This window comes from Bufo gargarizans, chromosome 7, assembly GCF_014858855.1.
Source record: "Bufo gargarizans isolate SCDJY-AF-19 chromosome 7, ASM1485885v1, whole genome shotgun sequence".
In the NCBI taxonomy this organism is placed as follows: domain Eukaryota; kingdom Metazoa; phylum Chordata; class Amphibia; order Anura; family Bufonidae; genus Bufo; species Bufo gargarizans.
Genome location: NC_058086.1, coordinates 43,781,450 through 43,796,478, shown reverse-complemented (window position 1 = coordinate 43,796,478; position 15,029 = coordinate 43,781,450). Strand labels below are relative to the sequence as shown.

The following is a 15,029-nucleotide window of genomic DNA, read 5'->3' as shown; positions in this document are numbered from 1 at the left end:
TCTCATCTTGGATCCAGGCTTGAGGCCGTATCTCATCTTGGATCCAGGCTTGAGGCCGTATCTCATCTTGGATCCAGGCTAGAGGCCGTATCTCATCTTGGATCCAAGCTAGAGGCCGTATCTCATCTTGGATCCAAGCTAGAGGCCGTATCTCATCCTGTATCCAGGCTAGAGGCCGTATCTCATCCTGTATCCAGGCTAGAGGCCGTATCTCATCCTGTATCCAGGCTAGAGGCCGTATCTCATCCTGTATCCAGGCTAGAGGCCGTATCTCATCCTGTATCCAGGCTAGAGGCCGTATCTCATCCTGTATCCAGGCTAGAGGCCGTATCTCATCCTGTATCCAGGCTAGAGGCCGTATCTCATCTTGTATCCAGGCTAGAGGCCGTATCTCATCTTGTATCCAGGCTAGAGGCCGTATCTCATCTTGTATCCAGGCTAGAGGCCGTATCTCATCTTGTATCCAGGCTAGAGGCCGTATCTCATCTTGTATCCAGGCTAGAGGCCGTATCTCATCTTGTATCCAGGCTAGAGGCCGTATCTCATCTTGTATCCAGGCTAGAGGCCGTATCTCATCTTGTATCCAGGCTAGAGGCCGTATCTCATCTTGTATCCAGGCTAGAGGCCGTATCTCATCTTGTATCCAGGCTAGAGACGGCACAACAGGGTCCTAGAGCCTCCTTTTAATTGTAAAGTTTTCCCAATAAACTTCTCCTTTAGCTCTAATAGTGTAATCACTTACTGTACATATATCATTACAGCCACACATAGAATGTGTATTTCCAGCTGCTCCTTCTTGGTGCCTTATTTTTTTATCAGTGAGTGTATTATATATACATATAGGCATTTTTGTTGAATGACATCATAACCTTAAATATGTCGTATGGATTTGATCTTGTGTGCTGGTGAGTTTGACCACTAATCAAGTATTTCTCATTTTGTGTGCTTATTTTTTTCATTTCAATGTGCTTCATTTTGTAGAGGAAAAGTCCGGTAAGCTATAAAGATTTGTATTTACTTCATTTTCTTTTTTATGTTGTAATTTGTCCACTGGTTTGTATTTAAGATTATTTTTTTTCACACTTCTCTGTAAAATCACTTGGGGGAGAAAACATGTAAAGGAACATTGCAGGTAATACCTAACGCTGGGCCTGCGGGGGCGGAGAATGACTCTGGAGTCCTTTTGTTGGTGTTGTTAAATCCCTGTCTTATGCTCCGCCCCTTTAGGCCCTTAATTGGACATAAAACGGTGCGTCGGTTTTTGCCTGGAGAATTCCTTTTAAAGGGGTTGTCCGAGTTATTTTTTTGTTTTTTCTATGTTCCTAACTGGGCAAATATAACAACTTTCCAATTAACTCACTTTATCTGCCGTGGCTGGTTTCTCAGATTTCACTGAGGGTCACATGACCTGTGATGTCAGCTTCTCTCCCTGCTCTGATAAAGTTTGTTTACAAGCCTGTAAACCAGACCTCACTGTGCTGGCCACGCCCCCCTTCACTGCCGTCTGCTCTGTCCTAGGATTCTTAACCCCTTCAGCTGCACACACTGGGTATCTGCAGCAGTGACAATTCTGGGCACAGGAGCTGAAGGACTAGAGAGAGCATTGCACAAGAAGGTGGGGAAGATCCTGTGTGTATTAGCAGTGTCAATATACAGGTGGGACTTGTAGTTATACACATACAACATGCTGCAGAGTCTCCCAGCAGACAGACCTGTCACTCAGGGCAGCTCTTGTAGCCACTCCCTTAGCAGTGTCATTATACAGCTGGGACTTCTAGTCCTACACATACAACATACTGCTGATTCTCCCAGCAGGCAGACATGTCACTCAGGGCAGCTCTTGTATTCACTCCCTTAGCAGAGCAGGGGGAGGGGCAGAGATTGTTTTTATTGCATGTAAACAAAGGGCCAGAAAAGAACCAGGAAAATTAGGAAACATATTTTATTTATTTTTTTGCATAAAACTTGCTTAACTTAGTTATATATTGCTGCCCATCAGATTTTCTGTGCTGTATTTTTTTTTCATAACTCGGACAACCCCTTTAATCTATGCACAACACAAGCATGGCATAATTATGGTTTTCTGCCAAATGGTGCCATGAATGAGGGATGATAATCCCAATTGGAGGTACAGGATGCATAAAAAATGACAAGTGTATTTTATTTTGCAGTTTTTCCATTGGCAGAATGCTATGTATGTTTCTGTATTGATGGTTGAGAGGTGTTGGTCTTGTTCCCCCGAGGATGTGACCGGTTGGCCGTGACTCCCACTGGCAAAATCAGCTGTTTGCTTGGGGTGCTAAGAGTAGATCGCTCCACTAGTCACATTTTGTCTTTTATGAAACAACCCCTTTAAATCTATATACTAATACACAACATCTGGTTCGACCGCCGCAGCCAATCACGGGCCGTGCTAGTGTCAGGCTCCCCTAGCGACCATGTGGCCATTTGTCATGACGTAAGGGGAGGCTGACACTGCTGTGGCCTGTGATATAGAAGGACCCAGTAGAGCGTCGCAGGCAGATAGTAGGGAGTCTGAATCGGAAGCATCTTCCCTTTGCAGGTCTGACAGAATGCGAGTTTTGCAAAAAAAAAAAAAAATGAAAAAAAAAATTAAACATTCTTGCAAAACCCATTTAAGGCTTCCTTCACACCAGCGTTTTTGCTGGATCCGTCATGGATCAGCAAAAACGCTTCCGTCATGATAATACAACAATCTGCATCTGTTATGAACGGATCCGGTTGTATTCTCTTTAACATACCAAAGGCGGATCTCTAGATCTCTAAGACCATTGTAAGTCAATGGTGGAGGGATTAGTTTTCTATTGTGTCCGAGTAAACAAATCCGTCCCCATTGACTTAAATTGTGTGTCTTGCTCCGCACCACATCGCAGACAGAAAAATGCTGGTAGCAGCATTATTCTGTCCGCGATGGGGACGCAACCAAACGGACCGGAATGCAATCTGGTGCGTTCTGTTAAGTTCAGTTCAGTTTTGTCCCTAATGACAATAAATGAGGACAAAACGGAAGCGTCCCCCCGCTATTAAGATCCTATGACGGATCTCAATAGCGGAAAGGGAAAGCGCAGATGTGAAAGGAGCCTTATCCATTTCTCCAGAAGGATATAGATACTCTAGAGAGAGTTCAGAGAAGAGCTACTAAACTGGTCCATGGATTGCAGGATAAAACTTACCAGGAAAGGTTAAAAGACCTTAATATGTATAGCTTGGAAGAAAGAAGAGACCGAGGGGATATGATAGAAACTTTTAAATACATAAAGGGAATCAACTCGGTAAAGGAGGAGAGCATATTTAAAAGAAGAAAAACTACCACAAGAGGACACAGTTTTAAATTAGAGGGGCAAAGGTTTAAAAGTAATATAAGGAAGTATTACTTTACTGAGAGAGTAGTGGATGCATGGAATAGCCTTCCTGCAGAAGTGGTAGCGGCAAATACAGTGAAGGAGTTTAAGCATGTATGGGATAGGCATAAGGCTATCCTTCATATAAGATAGGGCCAGGGACTATTCATAGGATTCAGATATATTGGGCAGACTAGATGGGCCAAATGGTTCTTATCTGCCGACACATTCTATCCATAGATCCCCTGAAGAACAGATGAAGGGATCTGCAGAATTTTTTCGTTTTAAGTTTGGATGTGACTAAAGGACGAAACAATATATAACTCTAAATCAGTAAAACAAAGGATTAATAGAGTGGCTCAACTATTTATGTAGCATTTAGCTGCAAACATTGCCCTTTTTGTAGTACATTTGGATATTGTATAGATCAGCAGGTCTCCAATGTGTGGCTGCTGTGAAGCTACAGCTGGGCTAGAGGATAAGTGTCTGATCAGCAGAGGTCCGACCACTGGGGCCCCCCGCCAATCACAACAACAGGGCTTATGTTCCCACGTTTGAATAGAGCGGCTGAGTACAATCGCTAATCTATCCCCAGCAACCCCATAGAGCTGAATGAAACAGCAGTGCACATGCATGTCTGGCGCTCCATGCAGACAAGGGAACATGGGACCCCCTTGTCTTGATCATTGTGGGACCCCAACGGTCATATAAGGAATAAGTTGTTTAATGGAACCCCTCTATAACAGGACCAGGCAAGGTGACTTTGCAGGAACCTGCCCTGCTAATTAAGAGGGAGAAGGAGGAGCAACGGTGCACGACCGCAGTGCACTTAACTGCTCATTTGCATATAGATTAAAAGTACTTTACTTTTTCTCCAGAATGAAGCAAGTGATCGCTGAGTGAAGGGTATCATTACATTCAGCTGAGCCGGCAGCGGGCCGGGTCTTACAGTGAATTTCCTGCTGACATATTCCCTTTAAAACACTGGTCATGGATAAAAAAAATGAGATCATTGTGTAAAAAAAAAAAAAAAAAAAAAAGCCTTTTGAAAAAATCTGAATATTTTTGTGCAGCGAGTGTAGTTGTAGTATTGATTGATTCCCATTGATTGAACCCATTGTCTCCCATACGTCTTACGGTTTCTATGCGATTTCTGTGCCCGATCCTAAAGATAATTTTTGCCACAATATATGAATTGACACAACACAGTTGTCACGGCTGAGGATGGGGAAAACCCTCAGCCGTGCGATGCTCAGAAATGTCCAGTTGCTACTTGGTCAGGGCAACAGAATTAGGGAGCAGGTCACCTCCTATTGCGTCCCTAACGCTGACCCTGTCTCCTGTCTGTATGAGCCGACCCTGGTGGTAGGAGGGCTCATACTCTGGAACCTAATAGTCCCTGCAAGCCCTCAGGATAGCCCTGAACTAAGGAGCAGGGTAAGACAACCTACTCCTCCTAGGCACGGAGGAGCAGGAGTCTCACTGGCCAAGCAGCATGAAAGAAGGGAAACATAAACAGAACTATGAACATGACAGGTGAACCCAAACAGTTCCACACAAACCTGCCACAGCCTTGCTGACTGGAACCCGTGCTCTGAAAACGCTGTCCACACAAACAAAGGTAAACAGCACACACATAAAGACACACAGGGACCAGGACATCCATAGCTGCAATAAAAACCCAAAGGTAACGGACATAAACTAAACATCAGGGATATGGATACTATGACCGGAAGGGTGGCCCTTACTGGAAGATGGTATCCACAGGAGGCTGCTCCAGCTAAGCATGGCTGAAGCAACCTACTGAGCCATGCTAAACACAGAGGCTATATAGGCCTAAGTGGCCACACCCACACAGACACACCCAGTGTCTCACACACACAGAAAGGGAGTTAACCCTTCCATCACCAGGGAAGGGAAAACACCACTAAAAGGGGTAGTGCACACAATAACAAACCCTAGTGCACACATACACACACACACACCCCTAACAAAGAGGTAGCTAGGTGTAACCGCATGAAGATGCCGCGAGCTGCCTAGCACCAGCTCAGGCTGCTATCTGCGACAATCTCCAACCACTTGTTGCCCGCGGCAACCACAAGTGAGGCAACACGCAAGCAGCCCTCACCTGTGGTTGAACAACCAAAAACAAACCACAGGCAACCGCATGCGGTTAAGGAGTCAAGGTCATGGCCATGGCCGTGACAACAGTAGGGCGCATGGCTGCCCCCCACACACATACCCATCAGGTACTGGTTTGAAGAGCGGAGGCTGTTCTTGGCATCTAGAAAGTTGGCTCTATATGAGTGAATGGGAAGGGGACTGGCAAATATTTTAATAAAGTTCTTTAATGATGATATGATAGTCCTGACTGGTACTGAAGCGGCACAATCAGTACCTTGATTTTTCTTTTAATGTTGATTATGTCCCTTTGAGAAAGCATTTGAGTGGAATTACTCTTTACGATTAGATATGCTGTAAATGTGCATAAAGATCGGATCCACATGACTGGGGTCATACCTCCAGCAAGCGGACCTGCAGAACTGGTGGTGGTAACCATATTAATGCTTCCTTTTCTTTCTTACAGTCATGTTTTTACGTTTTTTTTCTTCTGTATAAAACAAGACATGATATCTGTAAAGGCAAAATTCTCCACATTTAGGGCTCATGCACATGAACTTATTTTTTGTCCACATCCGATCTGCATTTTTTGCGGGTTGGATGCTGACCATTTCACTTCAGTGGGGCTGCGAGAGATGCATGTCTGTTCTGCGGCCTCGCAAAAAAATAGAATATCTCCTATCATTGTCCTTATTGCGGACAAGGATGGGACTGTTCAATAATGGGCCGGACGTTCTGTTCCGCAAAATTCTACTGTCATGTACATGAGCCCTTTAAAGTGTTGCCCTGTAAGGCTACTTTCACACTAGCGTTCGTCGGTCCGCTCGTGAGCTCCGTTTGAAGGAGCTCAGGAGCGGACCTGAACGCCTCCGTCCAGCCCTGATGCAGTCTGAATGGAGCGGATCCGCTCAGACTGCATCAGTCTGGCGGCGTTCAGCCTCCGCTCCGCTCGCCTCCGCACGGCCAGGCGGACAGCTGAACGCTGCTTGCAGCGTTCAGCTGTCCGCCTGGCCGTGCGGAGGCGAGCGGATCCGTTCAGACTTACAATGTAAGTCAATGGGAACGGATCCGCTTGAAGATGACACCATATGGCTCAATCTTCAAGCGGATCCGTCCTCCATTGAAGGTCTGAACGGATCCGCTCAGGCATCTTGCGCACTTAGAAATTTTTCTAAGTTATTAATGCAGACGGATCCGTACTGAACGGAGCCTCCGTCTGCATTAATATGATCGGATCCGTTCAGAACGGATCCGATCAAGCGCTAGTGTGAAAGTAACCTTAGATGCACTGCTGAAGAGAAGTTGGTGGGTGCACCTCATGAGGCTCCCCCTATAAAAATGAGGCAAATCCAGAATGCAAAAAGGACTCACTCGAGGTTTCCTTACCATCACTTGAACCCCCTGATTCCGGAGGGGCTCAAGCGCCTTCAGTTTACATAGCGACGAGGCCATTTAGTTTGTGCAGATCCGTCCATTAACATCTCTTTAATAGGACAGTTCTGGTGACAGACCAATCTGTGGACATCACATACAGTCTGCTGTCATCCATGTTTCTCCAGTCACACCCAAAGCTGCATTTGTAATTCTTTTGGTTTCCAGCAGTATTGATATGATATGCAGATTTGGACAGGATTAAATGGTACTGAAAAGCAGGAATGGATCTCTGCCCTGACTGTGTTATTGATGGTGGGGACCCAGTGGTTTGTGTGTTAGTGATCACTCATGTATCACTCTTTGACTAGGTGTGTCTTCTCTCTTCCCTTGTGCTGGCCGCAGAGACGTAGCCCGGTAAGATAAGAGTTGCTACATATCTGATATTTCTCACTTCTTATGTATATTTTTTTTGTATGTGATAATGGGATATTTGAATTGAGGCTTTGCTTTTGTTTGCCAAGCCAGGGTTGAGTTTCCTTCTTAGCAGTACCTGGATTGCAGCTTCCTCGAGCCTATGATGTTTGCAGGACATTAACCAGTATACCTCCTCATAAGCCATGCAACCAGTTTTATTTCAGAACAGCTTCACTCCTAGTTATATCTCTCATGCCACCAGGTATACAGTTATGTTTAAAAAAATAGCAGTCAGACATCACTAACCTGATCGATCACTGTTTTTGGTAGAAATTTATATTTCTACATGGCAAATAATTTACTAGCAGGTGTAATAGAAACCCAACAGTCATGACATGCATGCTGCTGATTCTCTGTAATTCAATCCCTTTTGAAATGGCCATGTTCAAAATAATAGCAGTGTGGAGTTCAATTAGTGAGGTCATTCATTCTTTGAAAAACAGGTGGCAATTATTGCCCTTATTTAAAGAGGACCTTTCACTACTGTATAAACTAAAAACTAACTAGATCAGTGGGCAGAGCGGCGCCCAGGGGTCCCCCTGCACTTACTAGTATGCCTGGGCGCCGCTCCGTTCGCCCGGTATAGGCTCCGGTGTCTGCGCTCCCTCTGACTGATTTCTTGTAGGAGGCGTGTCCCTTGCTGCACTGCTGGCCAATCGCAGCGCACAGCTCATAGCCAGGCAGGATTGGCCAGCACTGTAGCAAGGGACACGCCTCCTACAAAAAATCAGTCCAGTACAACAGACGGAGCTGAGACACCGGAGCCTATACCGGGCGAACGGAGCGGCGCCCAGGCATACTTCGCCCGGTATAGGCTCCGGTGTCTGCGCTCCCTCTGACTGATTTCTTGTAGGAGGCGTGTCCCTTGCTGCACTGCTGGCCAATCGCAGCGCACAGCTCATAGCTAGGCTATGAGCTGTGCGCTGCGATTGGCCAGCACTGCAGCAAGGGACACGCCTCCTACAAAAAATCAGTCCAGTACAACAGACGGAGCTGAGACACGGAGCCTATACCGGGCGAACGGAGCGGCGCCCAGGCATACTAGTAAGTGCAGGCGGACCCCTGGGCGCCGCTCTGCCCACTGATCTAGTTCGTTTTTAGTTTGTACAGTAGTGAAAGGTCCTCTTTAAGGAAGGAAGGCAGCAAATGTTGTACATGCTGGTTACAGTGCATTTCTCTCTGAAATTCTGAGGAATATGGGTCGTTCCAGACATTGTTCAGAAGAACAGCGTACATTTGATTAAAAAGTTGATTGGAGAGGGGGAAACATATAAAGAAGTGCAGAAAATGATAGGCTGCTCGGCTAAAATGATCGTGAATGCTTTAAAATGGCTACCAAAACCTGAAAGACGTGGAAGAAAGCGAAAAACTACCATTCAAAGGGATAGAAGAATAGCCAAAATGGCAAGGACTCTGCCAACAATCAGCTCCAGGAAGATCAAAGAAGGTCTAAAGTTACCTGTGAGGACTGTTACAATGAGAAGACGCCTATGTGAAGCCGAGCTATCTGCAAGAAGCCCCTTCAAAGTCCCACTGTTGGGAAAAAAGACATGTGCTGAAGAGGTTACAATTTGTCAAAGAGCACATTGACCGGTCTAAAGAGACATTTTGTGGACTGATGAAAGTAAGATTGTTCTTTTTGGGTCTAGTGAAGCATGGTGGCGCAAGCATCATGATATGGGGATGGTTCTCATACTACGGTGTTGGGCCTATTTATCGCAGATCAGGGATCATGGATCAGTTTGAATCCATCAGAATACTTGAAGAGGTCATGCTGCCTTATGCTGAAGAGGAAATGCCCTTGAAATGGGTGTTCCAACAAGACAACGACCCCAAACACACCAGTAAACGTGCAACATCTCGGTTTCAGACCAACAAGATTGACGTTATGGAGCGGCCGGCCCAATCCCCGGATCTTAATCCTATAGAAAACTTGTGGGGCAACTTTAAAAATGCAGTTTCTGAGGCAAAACCAAGAAATAGAGAAGAACTGTGGAATGTAGTCCAATCATCCTGGGCTGGAATACCTGTTCACAGGGGCAGAAGGTGGTGACTCCGAGCAGCACAGACGTCCAGCAGTTCTCCGAGACAGCGGTTATACAACTAAATATTAGTGACGGGATTCAAAGGAAAGCAAAATCTTCAATCATTTTTCAGTTTATATAGTGAATGTTTGAGTTTGTAAAGAAGTATACAAACACTGCTATTTTTTTGAACAGTGTAACCACTTTTCTTCAATTTTTTTGTGATATATTTTTTTTTCGTATTTTGATTTGGAATAGAATGTGTAGTGTTCCCAATGCATTTGTGTGTCTGGAAATAGAAGGATTTTGAGCTTTATTAACTTTTTTAAACACGCTGCTATTATTTTGAACACAACTGTATCTCCATGTAGGCTCTATTCACTCACGAATCAGTTAGCTCTACAAAAGGGCCACCATATAGTAAGTTATACACCCAAACTTCACTATGTGACCATAAAGCCTATTATATCTCCAGTTGGATATATGTGATACCTTGCGGCCAGTTGTAGATAGTCTCACGTCACAAGTCGTATCCCTTGTTGCCCTGCTGCCAGTTATGTCTCCATATAGCCTGATGATTGCTACCATTCAGTACCATTCCAATACACCAGGGATGCCCAACCTGCTGCCTTCCAGTTGTTGTAAAACTACAATTCCCATCATGCCCTGCTGTAGGCTGTCCGGGCATGCTGGGAGTTGTAATTTTGCTGCCGCTGGAGGGACGCAGGTTGGGCATCCCTGCAATACACCATGCAGCCAATTATGTCTATAGATGGATATCCTTGATAACTTGCACCCACTTATAACGCTATCGGCTACCAGTTATGCCGCTCAAGCCACCATTCAGCAAGTTTCACATATAACCATGCAGCCAAATATACTTTCAGATGGATTTCAGATACATTTACACAACAGTGAAAAAAATTGGCAGTAAAAACAGACAGGGGCTCTTCACGTCTCAAAAGTGCATTATTGTTTACATTTCTGTTCAAATTTTTATTTATTTTTTTGCAGGACTGAATAACTTAACATACCACACTTTTCTGTCCTGCAAAAATACTAGAAATGTATCCGTTTGGTTTTTCTTTTTTAGGCTACTTTCACACTAGCGTTCGGGCGGATCCGTTCTGAACGGATCCGATCATAATAATGCAGACGGAGGCTCCGTTCAGAACGGATCCGTCTGCATTATTTTTAGCATAGGACAGCTAAGTGTGAAAATAGCCTAGTACGGATCCGTCCAGACTTTCAATGTAAAGTCAATGGGGGACAGATCCGCTTGAAGATTGAGCCACATTGTGGCATCTTCAAACGGATCCGTCCCCATTGACTTACATTGAAAGTCTGGACGGATCCGCACGCCTCCGCACGGCCAGGCGGACACCCGAACGCTGCAAGCAGCGTTCAGCTGTCCGCCTGTCCGTGCGGAGGCGAGCGGAGCGGAGGCTGAACGCCGCCAGACTGATGCAGTCTGAGCGGATCCGCCTCCATTCAGACTGCATCAGGGCTGGACGGCTGCGTTCGGGTCCGCTCGTGAGCTCCTTCAAACGGAGCTCACGAGCGGACCAGCGAACGCTAGTGTGAAAGCAGCCTTACATTGCAGTGAGTGGGAGACAGATGGAAACATAAGACAATCTTTATTTTAAAAAAGAAAGTTTCACAAAAACTTGTTTTTTGTTTAAACAAAAGACACAAACTTATACATAAAAAAAAAAAAAGATATGTAACCCTAAAATTGCATACGCTTGTATGCATTTTTTTTTTTACAATGTGACTAATGTCTGTGGAATGCGGAAGCACGGAACAGAACCCCAGAAAGCACTCCGCAGTGTTCCGTTCCATTCTTCCGTTCCGCATCTCCGGATTTGCGGACCCATTGAAATGAATGGGTCCGCATCCGTGATGCGGAATGGCCACTGAACGGTGCCCGTGTATTGCGGATCGGCAAATGCGGTCCGCAATATGACAACGGGCAGCGCACGTTCTTGTGAACGAGCCCGTATACTGATTTATAATGCTGTGTGTCTCTGTATGACCCTTAGAACCATAGTAGCAGCTTCATGTCAGGATGATCCTGTAGAAGTTAGAAATCTGTATAATGCCGTGCACACCTGCAAGATGAGCAGTGTCCAGAATGGAGGATCTTGCTTCACACACTCATGTGAATAAGCCCACAAAGTATCTGCCTGACGTACAACAAAAACGAGATGTGAACAGCCCCATACACTGTCGGTTTTTTATGGCCATTTTGCATCAGTATGCACATCCATTTTCTGTCCGTTTTGCATCAGTTTCTAACGACTTTTAAAAACTGATGAATTTCACTTTTTTTTTTTTTTTTTATCCCAACCCCTGCACTGTCCTCAGTATATATCATGGACCCGAAAGTGCCCTCATATTATAAATGGCCTTTCATAGTGCCCCCTAGTATCATATATGCCCACATAGTGCCCCCTAGAAGCACATATGCCCCTATACTCTACACCCTGCCACCAGTTATAGCTTTAGATGTCCCCTCTTTGACACCCTGACGCCAGTTATACCTTTCCATCTACCTCCAAAAATAGTAGCTGTATTTCAAAAGGGAACCTCTCCTCAACCCGGATGTACTGGTAAAATATATGTCGTCTGCACTATAAGAAAAATATATTGTATAAAATTTGCTGCTTCAGGCAACTCCGCATTTCTTGGGGGCACGTTTTTTCGTTATATTCTGGAGGATGTCACTTCCCCCAACTGGATAAAATCTAAGTTAGGCCTCTTGCACACAAACGTATTTTCATTCCGTTTGCGGAAGGTATTCCGTTTCCGTATTTTCATTCTGCTAAAAATGAAAACGTGTCCTATTATTATCCGCATTACGGACAAGTATAGGACTGTTCTATTAGGTGCCAGCTGTTCCGTTCCGCAAAATATGGAATGCACATGGATGTTATCCGTATTTTTTGCGGACCGCAAAATACATACGGTCGTGTGCAAGAGGCCTTATAAAACAAATCTGCTTTCATATCCCCGCAAATAATCAGATCCTTGAGTCTGATAACACAGACAAGCTATTCTTGTATGTTTTGGTGTAACGGTAAGGATCATTGTGTGTCTTCATAACTTTCCTCTTCTGCTCCCGAATAACCATCAGGTCTTACTAAAATGTAGTGCTTGGATTAAAGGGAACTGTCACCAGCGACCTCCCTATCCAACTCTGCATAGACACAGCTGTAGTTCACCTGATTAACACATTGTTTTTCTTTTGTTGAGCCACGGCTCCATTCCTGAGTTATGCAAATCAAGCCTTTGGTGCAATAAGGGCATCACCATTGCTCTTGTTGCACCCGAGCTCCACTCATTTCTGTGGCCAACCCCAGTCAAATCAGCCAGAATGGGAATGGAGCCTCGGATCAACAAAAGAAAAACCGCGTTTTAATCAGGTGGACTACAGCCTTGTGTCCATGCAGACAGCAGGATAGGTATGTCGCTGGTGACACTTTCCCTTTAAAGTTTGTAGTGTCACATTTTTTTTTTCCGCTCTGCCTAACCAGCTTCATATAATAGTAATGTGTGTCTGCAGGGTGCATGGATAACCAGTGCATGCCGTGTGCTTTAATACGTGTCTGTTTTTATTAATAGGGCACAATTAAGAGACACTTGTCAAGTAAGTAGAAGGATCGGAGGGAATTTTCTCTGTCTAGAGTTGTATTAGTATAGCTTCTCTGTTAGTGCATTATCATAGAATAGAGTGTGCAGAACATTACAGATGCCTTCACTGAATACTCCGCAGGTTGGCTGGATACCACTGTACCATGCCAATGCTCTGTGTAGTTGTATGGAGATTTTTGGCGGTGGACCTTATATCATCTCATCCATCCACCCAGTTCAAATTAATTGTCCATTTCATAAAACCAGTGATTATAGATTGTCCTAATCAGTAAAAAAAAAAAAAAAAAAAAAATTACCCATTCCAATCATAGACACTTGGTGCTTTACCGCCTTTATAGAAGTGTCTTATTTAAAGGGGTTCTCCTGGATATTTTTAACTGATTTTTTTTTTTTTAACTGATGACCTATCTTGTGGATAGGTCATCAGTATCTGATCGGTGGGGGTCCGACACCTGGGACCCCCAACGATCAGCTGCTTGAGAAGGCACGGCACTCGCAGTAGCGCCACGGCCTTCTCTCAGCTCATCAAGCACAGCGCCGTACATTGTATAGTGGCCGTGCTTGGTTTCGCAGCTTAGCTCCATTCACTTGAATGGGCCCGGAGCTGGGCCTTCACCATGTGACCGTTGAAAGTGACGTCACATGGCGTAGGAAAAGCTGCCAGAAGGCTGCGGTGGTGCTCCGAGCGCTGGTGCCTTCTCAAACAGCTGATCGTTGGGTAACCCAGGTGTAGGATCCCCCCTAATCAGATACTGATGACCTATCCAGAGGTTAGGTTATCAGTTACAGAAATCTCATGTATTCCCCATGAAGTATCAATTCTGAAGCATCATTTCTCATAGCTCTGTGTTAGGCCTCATGCACACGACCGTATTTTGTTTCCGTGTCCGATCCGTTTTTTGTTTTTTTTGCGGATAGAATGCGGACCCATTCATTTCAATGGGTCTGCAAAAAACGCGGACAGCACACCGTGTGCTGTCCGCATCAGTATGTCCGTTCCGTTGCTCCGCCCAAAAAATAGTGCATGTCCTATTTTTTTTCTAGTTTGCGGACAAGGATAGGCATTATTACAATGGATCCGCAAAAAAAAAAACGGATGCCATAGGGAACATCATCCGTTTTTTGCGGACCGCAAAACACATACGGTCGTGTGCATGTAGCCTTATGCTGTTCTCCTGTTATTCCTCCTAGGTACTTGTGACAACTGGTTGTTACCTTTCCTCTTGTCAAAGGGGTGTGTCCCTAGATCGTCTGACATTAGCAGTACTGATTGAACAGTGCCAGAATGTATAGTAACACCCATGTATTATTACATTTCTATGGGGAATAACAGAGGGCCTTCATAACAAAGAGTTGTTATAAAAAAATAAAAATAAAAAAAAAGTGATCCACAGTTATTCCATGGGAAATACAATAATTTACTAAAACATGCATGTCAGCCATATGTTGTGGGATAGACTACTATTCATACCAACCTACTACCCTGGACAACTTAGTGGATGAATACATCCTTAAAACCTCTACCAATCTGACTACTTTTCCAGTTACTCATATGACACGTACCTGGTAGTGTGTTTTTAGAAATCGGCATCCCTAATGTTTTATACACTGTGTAGCTGAATATTTTCTTGATATTAATGTCACTAATATCTGTATAACATGTAACAGCACTACCCACTAACTCAGTAGGTTGCATCTTGTGTAACGAGCAAGGAAAGCCAGGTCTCGTGGTGGTGACATTTTCTAGATGATATTGCAGCATCATAGATCTTTTAGTATGACCACATATAAAATATATATAATAATAATGATTTTAATATAAATTGTACCTTGTAATAGTTCATGGTGCAGTCCAGACTACTCTCAACAGACCCAAGTGATGGCATACTGCTAGGATATGCTATCACTTTATGATTAGTGGGGAATCTCCACTGATCCTGAGAATGAAGGGGACACTGCATATGTCCTACACAGCATCATTGCAGGCGACCGGCTGTGCAACCAACTGCAGCCGACTCTA

The 15,029-nt window shown here is 44.6% G+C and overlaps 1 protein-coding gene across 1 annotated transcript in view; it reads left to right on the top strand.

Annotated features, from left to right (window-relative positions):
• SGIP1 (SH3GL interacting endocytic adaptor 1) overlaps positions 1 to 15,029 on the top strand; it is a 115,230-nt gene that overhangs the window by 41,154 nt on the left and 59,047 nt on the right. The window contains exons 7-8 of the mRNA XM_044300886.1: positions 7,260 to 7,271; positions 12,980 to 13,004. Coding sequence (XP_044156821.1) covers positions 7,260 to 7,271; positions 12,980 to 13,004 — 37 coding nt within the window. The remainder of the gene's footprint in view (positions 1 to 7,259; positions 7,272 to 12,979; positions 13,005 to 15,029) is intronic.